This window comes from Dermacentor andersoni, chromosome 1, assembly GCF_023375885.2.
Source record: "Dermacentor andersoni chromosome 1, qqDerAnde1_hic_scaffold, whole genome shotgun sequence".
Classification (NCBI taxonomy): domain Eukaryota; kingdom Metazoa; phylum Arthropoda; class Arachnida; order Ixodida; family Ixodidae; genus Dermacentor; species Dermacentor andersoni.
Genome location: NC_092814.1, coordinates 308,690,637 through 308,705,821, shown reverse-complemented (window position 1 = coordinate 308,705,821; position 15,185 = coordinate 308,690,637). Strand labels below are relative to the sequence as shown.

The 15,185-nt window shown below is 46.4% G+C and overlaps 1 protein-coding gene across 1 annotated transcript in view; it reads left to right on the top strand.

The window, feature by feature from the left end:
• LOC126548560 (L-sorbose 1-dehydrogenase-like) overlaps nucleotides 1–14,847 on the top strand; it is a 49,064-nt gene extending 34,217 nt beyond the window's left edge. The window contains exons 9-11 of the mRNA XM_050196785.3: nucleotides 2,846–3,023; nucleotides 5,258–5,480; nucleotides 14,532–14,847. Of these exons, the coding sequence (XP_050052742.2) occupies nucleotides 2,846–3,023; nucleotides 5,258–5,480; nucleotides 14,532–14,676 (546 nt within the window). The 3' untranslated portion in view covers nucleotides 14,677–14,847. The remainder of the gene's footprint in view (nucleotides 1–2,845; nucleotides 3,024–5,257; nucleotides 5,481–14,531) is intronic.
• The last annotated feature ends 338 nt before the right edge of the window (nucleotides 14,848–15,185 follow it).

The window sequence follows — 15,185 nt, the reverse complement described above, 5'->3', positions numbered from 1 at the left end:
TAGTGATTGGTCAATTTAGCAAAACGCACGTGTAATACGGTAATGCGGACGTTGTGGTTTCGGCTCCCACTGGCGGCAAGTTTTCGTTTCGTCTACTTTCATTTCCCTTTTCTTTATTATTTTCTGCATTTCAACTTCACCCATAGCTACTTTCTCGCATACTTTTCGTTGGCTTCGTGGTGTGCTGGCTTTATATGGTGATGATTACCAAAAATCGAGCCCCTCGGTTACCATTATTCTCTAGTTTACATAAAGTGGCGGGATTTTTCTATTGGCCAAATATATTCAGCGGTATGAGAAACAGAACTTCGTGGTTATCTTCAGTTTATTCGTGCAACAGTTTCCGTGAAATGAAGCCGGCATTCTTGCTCCGGATAAACATAATTTGGAATGTAAACAGCGGTTCTCGATATTTTTTTTTTTTTCAAACGCAGAAACGACGCCCCAGCTTTGTGTACACTAAACTATACCTTCGCACTGCGTTTGTTTCGTGGCGGACTTTGCGTGCCAATGGTTGACACACTTGTGAAGATTGCTATCGCAGTTTGATACTTGTGATCAGCCATGGCCAAATCTTGGGCGCATATTATGAGTCGGTCTCGGAACACATTAGGACACTTTAAAATGCGGGGTTTGTTACCCTTGGCGTCGGAAAAACTGTTCCGGGAATTAAAGCGAGATATAATAGGAGTAGACGTGCAGCCACCGACAGAAAAAGAGCCCGATAAAATAAGTCATCCAATACACTACCACAATTGTCTCGACACGGTGTTAACATTCTATGTAGAACTGAGGTTAAACAGCGCGAAATAGACAAGGACACAAGGAAACGAATACCACAGACAAGCGCTGATGAAGTATGAACCAACTAGCCCTCATCAAGATCTTACTAACATTCTATTTTCCGCTAAGAAGAAAGTTGGTGGGGCGTGTGCAGCAGTTCGGAAGCGCACTGAAGGGGCGGCGTAGGCAAAATATGCATGCTTGACAAAGATGCATGCTCTTTGTAACGCGAATAACATTCTTGACATTGTTAGACCTGTTTCTTTCGGCTATCTAGCCTAACCACAAATATGGGCTCATCCTGAAGATAGTGCAGTCAAGAGATATTGGCCGTTCCCGAAGGTACGTGCAACTAGATATGTATCGCTGTGTATGTGCGGTTGTTCCTTCCCAAATTTATACATCATAAACAAAATGTACCCAACACAATACAGAGACACCTGCCCATGGTGCGGTGCCACACCCACACTATGTCATGTCACATGGGAATGTAAACACAATCAATCACTCCACCAACACAATAACCCGAGTGCGGAGCAATGGGAGAGTCTGCTTACCAGCTGCGAGCTCACGGCCCAAAGGGCCTTAGTGCAGCACGCTAGTGAGGTAGCTAGGCTCAGTGGAGCCCTGGAATAGTGGCCCACCCTTGCCGGAAGAGGCTCCAAGTCGCCGGCGCCCAAGAAGACGACGGAGACCTCGAGACGCTAAATCCTTGAAGGAACCAAATAAAGTTTCTCTCTCTCTCTCAATGAACCTATTGGACGGCAACTTGGCTCGCTTCGTACACGCGGACTTCGCGGCCGCACCGCTAGATGGAGCAGCGTCTGCAGAGGGGAGCGCGAGAGAGGAGCTCGGCCGCAGCACACGCCTCACGAGTGATGCATTTCGACTATTCGCATATTTGAATAGTCATCGTAGATGAGTTCTGCCCGAATTGTTTTGTGCAATTTTCACACTTAGGTGCATGCGCAATATTTCAATATAAAGCCCACGTTTTTCCGGAAAGCTTTGATAGTACCGATAGTAGCACTCGTGTTGTAATCTCTTTCCTGCGTCTTTTTCGGTTTATGCCCAAAAGGATTGACATGATTCAGTATTACCTTCAGCAATCGTTTATATCAACTACAGCATCTCTCTTGTCAGGCTCTGTTTTAGCTTTCTGTCGACTGGAATTGTGGAGATGAAAGCCACTTCAGTCTGATGGATGTGTAGCGAAAAAAAGAATTCTTTATCTGACCAGCAGATGTTGAAAAATTGCGGTTGGCACCCGAGGCGCCATTGTGATGTCGCTGAAAGTCTCGTTTCTTGTAGTGTCCACAAACAGAGTGGCGGCTCGTAGGACCTGAAGCGGACGTCATTCACGTCTCTGCTCAAGCAACCACTTGCTTTTTATTTTTGGCCCTTCCGCGTAGACCTTCCTATATGCATAGAAGACGAACAAATGCGATTCAAGTTAAGCGAGAGGACGCACATTTTGGTCAATAAACTTGCAGTTGCCACTGTGATTATGTGCTGCAGACAGCGGAGTGCTGTAGCGGCTATTTCAATCTAACGGTTCTTACGGTTCTGAGGGTTTAAACCGAAAGTTCGTGTTCTGAAATAATTTAACTGGTGGCTCATGAAATTCTACATTTCTAAGTAGACGAAAACGTGAGCAAAATCGTATACAGTGAGGGTCGTATACAGTGAGGGTCTGCAGAATAAATTTTAACCACCCTGCATTCGTTAACGCTCTACTTAACAATGGCACGTCAGCGGGCCAATGTATGCCGTCCCTGAACAAATGTGTCTGTCAAACCCGTAACCTTCTGCTGAACCTCAGTTGCTGCCCAGCCTCATAACTGTGTATATGGGCAATTATTACATTTGAGAGCATTACTCTACTTGCAGCTAAGCTGTCCTCCTGTTTTTAGTGAAGTGATAGTTGTTCTCGGTCCCCTTTATTTTTCATGTGAATTGCTAGCCCCAATGCTCAGCATATGACGACAGCTTTGTGAATCGGGGTAAACCTCTTAAACGTCCTTGTCCTAAGGTCTGTCTCTGGAACGACTTTTCTTGGCAGGCTTTTGACAACTTCATTGGGCCTACGAACGGTCGGCCTGGCTTTCGAGTGGTAACGATCCTCAACCGACCCAAGTCTCGCGGTTCCATCACGCTGCAGTCCACGGACCCCAACGATTACCCTGATATTGACGAAGGCACCTTCGAGCACCCCGACGATGTGAAGGCCGCCGCTCAAGGTATAGTAAATGACTCGCCGGTTTCCTTACTCTTATGCACAGCGCATATTACAAGCAACGCCTGCATCCAGGAAAGAAAAGAAAACTCCTAATAATAATAATGGATAGTTCAGCGTCGACAGACTCACCCCCCTGCCTTTTCTGGAAATTCAGAAGCAATATTACTTTGATGAATCAACCGGTCTCTTGCAGGCATCTTTTTCTTACCTCCGTGTGCAAAAGCTCGTGCTACAGCCCACTGAAGAGAAGAAAAGTAAACAGTAATTCATTATAGAATGCGAAAGTGAGGTTTCGAAGTCTTGTTACCACTTTTAGGTGGAAAATTATTCGTTAGCGAAGAAAATAAAGCTCCCAGTTTTCAATCGCGCGCCTCTCCCATGAAGCGGACGTTCGTTTGACTTCGAAGATTATGAAGTCTCTGCGCAGGGTATTTTTCCAAGCGCTCCTTGGTTAATTATGTACTCAACTGGGGGTGATACCCTTACATCGTTAATTATAAAATACCTAATCAGTCTCACCCTGGATTAATCTGTACGAGGAACACGAAACGCAATTTCAGCTCCTTAACATTAAGCTTCTTGTTTGTTAGGTGCCGTACAAAAATTCATCTCATGATGCACTGCAGTCTACAAATGCTTTACTATTTTATTCTTTACATGTACTCTCATTTTTATTGCAGCCGCTATGCCTCTCAGCCTTCGACGCGCGTTTTGTCTCCGAAATATACACGCTGAAGGCCAATTTGAGAATGCGTCAAGCGAGGACTACGTGCCGCAGTAAGGGCTAAGCACGGAACTTGTGCCATACGCCTGCGGCTTGCTCCCACTTTCACCCTTCCCGTAGCGACCACACTTCGATTACTCAGTGGCACAAAAGAAGTTCATTTCCGGTGGTTGACGAACGCGCAACGTGCATGAACACTTACTTCGCTTCTTTAGATTCTTCCGGAATTCACAACTTCCATGTGGCCGTCAATTTCCCCTAGAAACTTGCTGAAAACAGCGAGGAAGTGATTCATGCTTAAATAATTAGTCCATGTATTGAGTAAACGAATTGCCCGCCTTCGATGTTCTGGGAAGAACATATATTGGGCTGGATTGACATTTTTCAGCGATTGCTTAAGTTTTAAAAAATGCGTAGTTGAGATTGAAGGCCTTCATTGCGTTTATTATCGAGCGCGGTTCTTGTGCGGTATGACGACAGTTGTAAGCTAACCTTCTTTCTTTTTTTGCACTTTTGGCACGAATAACAAGTGGCGCTAGCCAAGCCGAAGCGATGGGAAAGTACCAATATTTGTGTGGCATTGACAAACCTGTTTTTTAAAAGGTATGTTTACGACTGGTCATTTAGTATACCAAGATGACCTTCTCCGCGTATGAGTCGATCGACGCCGCTACTTGTTTGTTATCGTACGTTCGGCTGGTAGCTTCCGAGCGTTTCACAGTGCTCTGGTTGCGCACTTTACACGCGGCTGATTAAAATCAAGCAATGGGAATGCAATATTCTGGTTAATTGTTGGCCCCGCGCTCGAGCTCGGTGCGCTCGGACGCGTGCTCACCTTCGAGCACAACCGAGAGCCGAAAAAAAATATCTGGTCACGTGGCTCCGAATATTATTATCGGCGCTTCTGAATGCTCGGTTCGGGTAACCTTTCGCGCTTTACAATCTCGAGTTTTTTTTCTTACCTAATGTTACCATTTTTAATACGTTGCAAAAGTTCACCAACTCGTTCGCTTATTTAAATATACCTGGCATTTCTTGGTGAGTAACTTCTACGCGCAGTGCACGAAGCTAGTCGCAAGAGCAGTGGCTTTCGCACAAACCGCCACCAGCAACGCGGCGACGATAATCGCCGTAGGTAGCTAACCCCAGAATATTTCTGAGAATTCCATGGGTTAAAGCTTGTCTCAATAAAAAAAGCCTATATTAGAAGTTGGAGATTTGCCTTCGCCTATTTGATATTCCCTGGAATGCATAGCTATCTATTTACTTATTCTGTCTCGACCACACAATATTTGCGTGTTGCATGAATGTCACCACCCTTGCAGAAAGTCATTACAAAGTGCCGAATAGGAGTGCGACAATGCCATCGCGCAATAAGCACTCAGGTGCCGAAGCGACTGTTCACTATTTACAACCATTGCAGTTTATACAGCACCAATCTCGGTAAAGAACTAGAAGCGCAGCGGTGAACCAAGTGGGAGCGCTTTAGACGATGCGCAATTCTCTCCCAGGCACAAAGAAGTTCATCGACCGCATGCTGAACACGGAGGCCATGAAAAGCATCGGCGCCAAGCCTTGGAACGTCACCTTTCCTCCGTGTGCCGAGGCAGGGCCCCAGTGGAGTCAGGAGTACATCGAGTGCGCTTTCCGACACCTGGGACAGACGGTCTGGCATCTGTGTTGCACCGCAGCCATGGGCACGCACCCTGAAGCAGTCGTGGACGAACGCCTGAGGTGCGTATAGACAATGTCTGTGGCCAGAGAGCATTTATGCGCGGTCGTTGGGATTTGTAAGAATTTCAAGGGTGAGACACGAGCCCACCAAACATTGTATTTGCAAGCGCCTGTTTGTTCCTTGCGCACCAAAGAAGTATTTAGGTTCTTTGACCACCATAGTGAAAATTTTCCCAAATTTCATGTACACACCGAGAAAACCGCAAAGTCAGCGAGAATGATCTCTCCTCTTCTGGTGTCGAAATCAATAACCGAAGTTCTAGGCCAAGGCTAGAACGTTTCCAAACTTGCAAGTGGAGATCTCCCTCTGGAACTCCGAGATGAGAATCCGCATGAAAGGCTGCTGAATCTTGTCTTTTGGTGACGTTTTAGTGAATGTGACCCCGCATCGTACCATGAACACCAGCCGTGGTGTCGTATCTGACAGTGACCTGATTGATCTGACAGAGGCTGAACTACTTGAAAGCTGGAGTGACCAGAATGTGATCAGTCGAAAACGAATGAAAATGAGGCACGATGGTAATGAAGTATACAGACTAACAATCTTATTCTCACATTCGGTTCAAGTGTTCTGCCCGAAACAATCGAGGCAGGCTATGTGAAGATTAGGGTCAGGCCGTATATTTCAAATCCCCTCCGATGCTTTAAATGTCAAATGTTCGGCCACAGTTCTCGGAACTGCCGTGGCCGACTAACCTGTGCCAAATGTAGCGACCATGAACATCCGTCCGAGCCATGCGCGAACACTCCACACTGTGGGAATTGTGATGGGGAGCACGCCACGTGCTCACAGTCCTGCCCATCTTGTAAAAAAAGAAAAAAAAAATATAGTGGCAATCAAAATCAAAGAATATTTCGTTGAAGAAGGCACGCAGGCGCGTATCCTTCCTGACAAAGAATCGCTTTACCGAATTGGCGCGTCAGTGGGCAGCGCCACAACGACCTCCGGCGGCCGTCCGGCCCACACACAGTGATCCGACAGTAACGCCACCCGCCGCCTCGGCGGCTGCGGCAGGCGCTGCTGCACCGTCCGATAAGGGGCATTCGACCTCCGGGCTGGTGCCATCAAGGGCCTCATCCCTTGAGAAGAGGTCTTCTCGACAAACAAATCTGTCGCAATGGCGGGTGTCCACGCTTCTCAGGAGGCGAGGGACAGGATACCTAGTCAAAAGGCGCAACCAGCGCCTAAGGAGCAGCGAGAATCTGTCGACCACTCTAAAAAAGAGAAACATCGCATAATGGGACCGGGAAAGGGCCCGGTAACTTAACTTTTCTTGCTAGACACACAGCGCTGACCTGGTTCTCATTATGGATACCCAAATATTACAATGGAACGTGAGAGGACTTCTCCACAATCTTGACGATGTTAAAGAAATCTTCCACATATTCACTCCAAAGGTGCTGTATGTCCAAGAAACACACCTAAAATTAACACAGACCAACTTTCTAAAGCAAAAGCAATATACCACTTTCCGAAAAGACCGCGATGATGCACTGGCCTCCCGGGAGGTGTAGCCGTAATAGTCGATAAGGGCATTGCATGTCGGCAAATAAAACTCTGAACTTCCCTAGTGGCACTTGCAGTCCGTGCTGTGCTGTTTGGTAAGCTAATCACAATTAGTTCGATGTACGTCCCCCCTTGTTATCAACTTTCTAAAACAGTTTCAAAGCTTCATCGGGGAACGTCCTCCGCCATACATAGTGGCTGGTGATTTAAACGCTCATAGCCCCCTGTGGGGCGACTCGCGATGCGATGCACGTGGGCGCCTGATAGAAAATGTTCCGTTTTCTTCAGGTGCATGTTTATTGAACAAAAAGAACAAACGTACTACAGCGTTACACATAACACATGCTCGTTCATAGACTTCAGCATAGTTTCAAGCTCACTATTTCCGTACCTGGAGTGGTCTGTTCTCAAGAACCCTTGCGGGAGTGACCACTTCCCAATTATGTTCAACCTAACAAAACAAGATGCATGCTCGCCTCATTTCCCTTGATGGAACCTCGAATCAGCGCAATGGGAACTGTTTCGACAACTCGCATATTTAGGCGGGGATGACATTTCTTAATTTAATGCAGACGATGCTGTGGTATACCTAACAGGTTTTATTATTGACGCTGCAACAAAATGTATTAAATAAACTAACTGACTGGTAAAGAACCGTCGCATCCCATGCTGGAATGACGAATGTCGGAAAGCACGCAAAAATCAAAACGAAGTTGGAAATTGCTTCGCAATTCTCCAACAATTGAAAACCTTATTATTTCAAACAGGTCAAACCACAAGGCAGGAGAACACGTCGGCGTGCAAAGAGAGAGAACTGGGAGCGGTACATACCTGGCATAAATTCTTGCACACACACACACACACACACACACACACACACACACACACGAGGCAAAGGTGTGGAATAGGGTGAATTAAAAGGCCGGGAGACAAACCCCCTGCCCTTATCAATACCCAAGGAGATAGCCTGGAAGACCAGGCAGACTGTTTGGGTGAACACATTGAATATATCTTTAATGCATCTCAATACACACAATCATTTCTGAGTATGAAAGAACGCGCAGAGCGACAGCCCTTTGATCGAAAATGCGCCCGAAATTACAACCGCCTGTTCAGTTTAGCTGAGCCTAAAACTTCTCTTGCGTGTTGCAACAGCTCAGCACCACGTGGGGACTGTATCATATATGAAATGATCAAGTACCTCCACCATTAAGCAACGAAAACAGTCCTCTCACTGTTTAATGTCATGCGGGCTGCTGGGTATAATCCATCTTCTTGGAAAGAAGCTATAATAGTCCCCACACTCAAACACGGTTTCAAAGAAGGTAGGTCGACTACAGGCCACTTTGTCCGCATTGAGGCAAATATAAGGGAGGCCTTCATACACAACCAGTCTTTTCTCTGTATCTCTCGATTAAGAGAAAGCATATCACACCAGATGGCGCTTCGGTATTATCCGAGACCTTTCCGCTACGGGTGTCCGCGGTAGTAGGTTGAGCATCATCGAAAATTACTTTTCTAGCCACATCTTTCGTGTAAGCGTAGGCCATGCCCCGTCAAGGTCTTTCCCCCAGGAAACTGTTGTTCCGCAAGGTGGTATGCTAAGGTGCACACTGTTTATTGTGAAAATGAATTCTTTGCGCATGACTATCCCACGAGCAATGTTCTACGCTGTATATTGTCACGTGGTGGTGACGTTAAGAACACAGTGGCAATACTGTGAAAGGCAAAACTAGATTTTATTGGGCGAACCTGTGCCCACAAAACAGGCTACACTTATAGCACAACGAAAGCGGCGAACACAGTCGGCGATCGTCGAAAATCTGATCAGCGGGTCAAGCGCGTCGGCTTTTATACAGAATCGTCGAATGTTCCAGACTAATCGTTGGGACCCGCGTGCCTTCCACAAAGTTCTACACCATTCGCGTCAGGCGAATAAATCAGATAACACAAGGTTCCGCGACAACAGACTGCGGATAGAAGCATCGATAACTTTCCAGAAACTTCGGATACATGCAAGCGCGTCCCGCGCTGTGCGATAAGATTTGTTAGACGGCGAAACGTGGTCGCCCGATAAATATAAGTACACGTGTCAATATGTAGATAATGTGCAGATTGGATTGAAATCATGCGACCTTGCTATCTGCGAACGACATGTCCAGCATGGCTTCAAGAAAGGCGCAAATTCGACTGATGAAAACGGTTTTAGGTTGAGCCCACAGAGAAGTACATGCGTTATTTTCACGAATAAAATAGGAATAGTACCATAACCTGCTATTGAGCTCTCTGGTAGCAGATTATCAGTAAGTGCCGAGCACAAGTTTCTCGGCATCATATTGGACTCGAAGGTGACAGTCATCCCGAATATTAAATACTTCAAGGCTACGTGCCTCAAGACAATGAACTTGTTGAAGGTTCTATCTAGTACATCATGAGGCACCGAAAGCAAATGCTTTTTGAACTTGTATAGGTGTCTTGTCGGCTCACGTCTTGACTACGGCGCGATGATAAGTCCGCTAAACCAACTGCTTTAAAGATGTTGGACCCTGTCCAATTATTAGGAATCCGCCTCGCGACCGGAGCCCTCAGGACAAGCCCCGTACAAAGCTGTTATGCAGAAGCAAATGTATAGTCGCTCCATCTTCAGAGATCATATGGCAGTTTTACATATTTCCTGAAAATAAATTCGAACGCTGAACATCCGTCTTATTCATGCATAAACGATATAACCACTGCCATACTTTTCTATAACCGACCTGCAGCGAGAAGGCCGTTCTCTCTGCGTGCGAGAATAGTGTGTGACAGAGGATAGAGCTGATAGTCTGACATCCTTTGTAGGGGTCACAAAACATGCGTCAGAGGCACATATTAAAATGCATTTCCTAGAACTTCAGTACAAGTACTCGTGCAGTTTTACACAAACGCTTCTAAGTCGCATGCCGGGGTGTGTTATGCAGCGTTGGTGCATCCTTCTCAGAATACGGTGTACTGTGTCCGGAAACAAGTATATTTACGGCTGACGCCCATGCGCTATTGTCGGCTGTGAATCATATAAGGAAATCAAAATTTCAAAAAATAATTATATTTACAGACTCCCTAAGCGTCGTAAAAGCCTTGAAGTCTCTCTGTAAACACAAAAAACGGTTACTTACTGAGCTCTATTTCGTTCTCTGTAGAGCGTATATAGCTAAACAGCATGTCATTATATGCTGGGTACCTGGCCACAGAGGCATCGAGGGTAATCTACTAGCTGACCAAATGGCCCCATCATTCACATCGCTAGCTATTATTCCTACAGCTGCTGTCCCTGTCACAGATCTGAAGCCCTTCTTACGAAAGAAACTGCGAAGCCACTGGCAACGCTTGCGGGATGTGGAAACAAATAAGCGTCACTTGATTAAACCACAGTTACGTTTCTGGCAGCCGAAAACACGACGAACTGATCTCCTATTCTGTCGACTCAGGATAGGACACACCTATGGCACCCGAGATTTTTTACTGACTCGAAATGAGCCTCCAACCTGTGGTAGATGTAGTGAGAGGCTGACTGTCCTCCAAGTCCTCCTGGAGTGTCGGGAACCCCAAGCTGGGAGAAAGGAACATTTTCCTCTTGTATGCCGCCAGCACACCCCTCTCCCTTCTGCAATGTTTCTTAGTGCAGAACTGTTCTTTGACACCAACGCAGTTCTAGGATTTTTGAATGATGCCGTGTTGCATGTTTTTAGCCCCATAAATTCAAAGCACGTCCTCTTTCCAGAGAATACCGCTGTGAGAGTAGTTTTGTATAGCACATGCCTCCAGGCCCTTGCATCTCAAGGGCTCTGTTAAGGCAGTAGTGCTTCTCGCAAATGTTTATCTTTGACACATCCTAGTTGTCATCATTATTTCACAATGTATCTTTCATTTCCATTGTACAGCTTATTAACCATTGGCATAATTTATCTCATATATGTTTTATGCCCTTTATATCTTCTGTTTTTGAGGCCCCTCTACAGCCACGTAACATCTACCTCTCGTTATTCATAGCTCCAATGCAAACTCATTAACACCGGTCTGACGATCTTTGGCCATATTTGGCCCTTGCGCCACAAAACACCACATTCATCAGGTGCACCTATAACAAGAGTGTGCTTAATCAGAAAAGAAAAACAAAGAAAGACGGGCACGTGCTTAGTGTGTACCCTATTTTTTTCTTCACTGCGCCGTCCACGCAGCCATGGAGGAAGTCCCGTTCTAAGAGTTCCTGTAGGAGTGCAGAGACTCATTTCGTGCAGAGCAGCATTAGAGGATTAGCAGCGAATTTAGCACGTTAAATGCTGAGAGAACGGGGTGGAGGAGCAATCCATTTGAAGGTTGATTATTTAATTTCATTTTATTTAGTCGCTGGATCTGGCTTACAGGCTCGGGTACTACGTTAAATGAGTCTGAAGATTTAGTTTGTAGCCTGGCGTTTGCAAAAATCAGCCACGGGAATCGGCGATAGCGCAGAACGCGGAGTCGTTCGCGTATTAGTACAGCTATCGTAGGAGTTCCTCGAAGGCGACATCATTACTTAAGTGATGAAGCGGTAAAGCTTTTCACTTATCAAATAGACAGTAGCACCGGTTGCCTGGAGCATGATAGTTTGAAATCTCCAACAAACACTTCAGTAATACCTGTGGGAGGCAAGTAAGGACTTAAACAAGCGGACATGAGCGCAGGTGGTGCCTCAGGGACTGTGGGACTGTGTTTATTTATTGCCTCAATGGCGCGCGGCGGACGACGAGGCTCGAGCGAGCGATTAGCGTGGAGGGCTGATTGCTCACTTAAGTTGCTTAGGATCTCAGGTTTCCTTAGTAGGTGAATTATTCGAAACATAAATCTCCCCAATGATCACGCAGACTACACGGGTCCCGCGTAGCCTCTTGCATGACTTCTCACTTGCTTGTCGATGAGATCGTTACTTTCTGCCCTCTTTTCCGACGGCAAGCGCCGTCAACTCTTCTGGAGCGTATTTCGGGATGTTCTATTCTCATTTTCTTACGCACTGTGCCGCGCGGCCGATCCGAGCGATTGTGGTGACGCTTGAGCTAATGGCAAATGTCCCCAAAAAATAAAATGGTATCCGTCGACGCAAAATGCGGCCTCTCGCGGCTTCGCTCGATGAGGGCAGCATCATGACCAGAAGGCACGTCTAGCTGCTGTAGACAAGCGTCCCGAACCTACATTGCATTGTTTTCTTGCAACATGTCCGTGTAAGCGTCTAACACGGAGTCTCCTATCGCATCTTCAGGTGTCGCGCTTTGGCATAGGGGCGAAATGCAAAAAAAAAAACACCCGTGTCCCGTGCATTGGGGGCATGTTAAAGATCCCCTGGTGGTCAAAATTAATCCGGAGTCTCCCACTACGGCGTGCCTCATAATCAAATCGAGGTTTTTGCACGTAAAACCATGGAATTCAATTATGTCTATTGGTAATGTTGTTAGCAGACATAGGCGCAAAACGCTTCCTCTAGAATTAGCAGCCACCTGTCAATGATTGGCCGGGGCGGTAACCGGATAGGTAGCTAAGCGGATGAAGTAATTGGAATGCAGCGCCTTACATGGCTTAGAAACCGCAGTCATATAAGCTCCCGGATATTTACGAAGGAAATACTCACGAATTGGTCCTCGCTTGAAAGTGACAATGCACTGCTCAGCAACTGCTGTCACTTCGTACCTGTGCAAGTTGGAAAATTCATCCTAAGTGGCGGTTCGTGCTATCCGTTACGTGGTAAAATTTGTAGTGCGCCTTCTTCTCAGGTGCGTGGGTCGGGAACACCTCACAACGAAAACAAAAGTGGTGGGCGACCACAATCTTTGATTTAGGTGTTCTAAGTGCCACTCGCACATCGGCGTTGGTGTTCTTTAGGTTAACTTTACGCGAACACGACGCACGAACCGTACTCGGAGGCAACTGTTTTCCTTTAGTTAGCCGGTTAAATATCATGCCACCTTCTTTTGTGTGACGCCATAAGCGACGTCGTTACTTCCGCTTTGTACTTCGGGGTACAGGGAATTTCGCTAAAGTCGTGCTCATGTGGCGGGTCTCTAAATTCTACGATTCTATGCTTTGGTATGTGGTAATCAGTGATTTCTCGTTAATTCTAATTATTCCAGACACTTCAGTAACTCAACTTGTGAATAAACTTATGCTCTGATGTCATATCTATAATGAAACCGATGAAGTTCCTACCGTACTATTTTTTTTTTCTATTTTTGTCTGGTTTATTTTGAAGTTTGTCCCCAGTCTTCTCACGAGGTACACTGGAAGTGCTGCGCAAGAACGAAGAGTGTCACTTGGTGCTCGTGCCACTGAAAAGAAATGCGGGGACTTTGGTTTGAACGGATGCATACGGGGTGTGCGCGCGCTTCAGGTCTACGGAAGCTCGGAAGGCCGAACAAATAGGCAACCAACATCGCGCTATCGTAAATCTCGGAGGCCAAGTAGTTGGATTATACTCTACAGCTCTCTGTCCTTGATGGCGCAGCACATCTGCTCAATGAGAAATATTTTGGAACGCAGCTCTTAGGCGATTGTTGCTGCGGTGGCGTCGTCGGCGTCCTCGTCGGCGTCCTCGTCGGCGTCCTCGTCGGCGTCCTCAGCGTAATCGAGCGCACGAGCACAGCGAAAGATGAAATGGCGAACGCGGAGCACAGTCGGGGATGGAAGAGGGCGATAGCAAAGAGCGCGCGGCGGAAAGAGGCGCAGTGGAACCGTGAGGCGGAAAGTGAATGAGGAGGATATGGCAAAAGCATGAGAGCAAAAGCGTAGTGCTACGCAAGACGGCTTTGCGGCGACCATGGCTACGAGGTGGCGCCAGAGTAGCACGCGTCGTCTTTTCACCCATTACGCCACCGATGTTTCTATGTAGCCTCATTATAAAATAATCACAATCCTTATAAATCAAGACACAGTGTTACATCTCTGGCAACAGATTGATTTTGGAGTGGTTCAATTTTTTTTTTTTTTTTCGTTTTCGATTGTGCGAGCAAGAGCCATTGGCGCGCTGCGAAGCACATAGATTGGCTGATCGCTGCCTTGTTTCGCGGTGTCGCATGTGATCTGTCAAACCACTTGACAATTAGTTGCATTGCTTTTTTTTTTTTACAGAAGAATACATCTGCGAGCATTTGTCAAGTATTTGGCCGCTATCTTGTACGCGTTCCAAAACCTGACGTTCAGTTTCACCTCATACGATTGGCCTAAACCGCGATGTCGGAGCAGCCCAGGAAAATTGCGTGAGACGAAACTGAATGCCATCTTTTAGAACGCGTGCAAGAATGTAGCCCTGGGATCCACTCACCACGGGTGACTTATTTTTAACTGTGGGCCAGCTCTTTAAATTGCCATCGAGATCCCTGTTATCTCGCTTGCCGCCTTTACCTTGTTTAGCATTGTAATTTTTTTTTATAATATACTGAATGTGATGATCGCTGGCAGCGGGGGGTTAGTGCGTGGTGCAACCCCTTAATTCCAAGTGATCTTTTAAAATGGTGGCTGCTTTTTCAACAATACTGGTGCAGGGTCCGTGGCGATGTAACGGCTCTACGAGTGGCCGACGCTTCCATAATGCCAGACGTTGTGAGCGGCCACACCAACTCGCCCAGCATGATGATCGGCAGCAAGGCAGCAGCCATGATTATAGAGGACCACGATGGATTGCACTGATTACATAGTTATCATCAGCTCACGACAGGGGCTGTGGAGCGGACTTGTAATTGGCTGCTGCGCGACTGGATTTCTTGGCACCGTTCATCAATACAGCCTTGTAGCAGTGGCCACATAGTCTGACATAAACTAATTGGTATCCCGCTTGAATAAAGCGACTATTTCGTTTTACTTCTGTTTTGTGTAAGTCTGTACATAACATTGACACTTGTACAAAAAGCTTCCTTGGTGAGAGCCATTCTTGAACTGTGATACTTAAAACATTCTAACAGAAAGAAATAGTGTAAGCTTTTCAAATGTGCAAAAAGCGTTAGTTAGCCGAACACATGCATCGCTAAGTCTAGCTAAGCCTCCTCAATCCGATGCGCCGCACTGTCACGCACAACCATTATACTAGGGTGTGTGCGAATATTCGAAATTTCGAATACGAGTGTAATACGAGCAGAAACAGTGATTCTGTTTCTGCTCGATTCAAGAATTCACTATTCGAAGTTGCCGAATATGCGTCT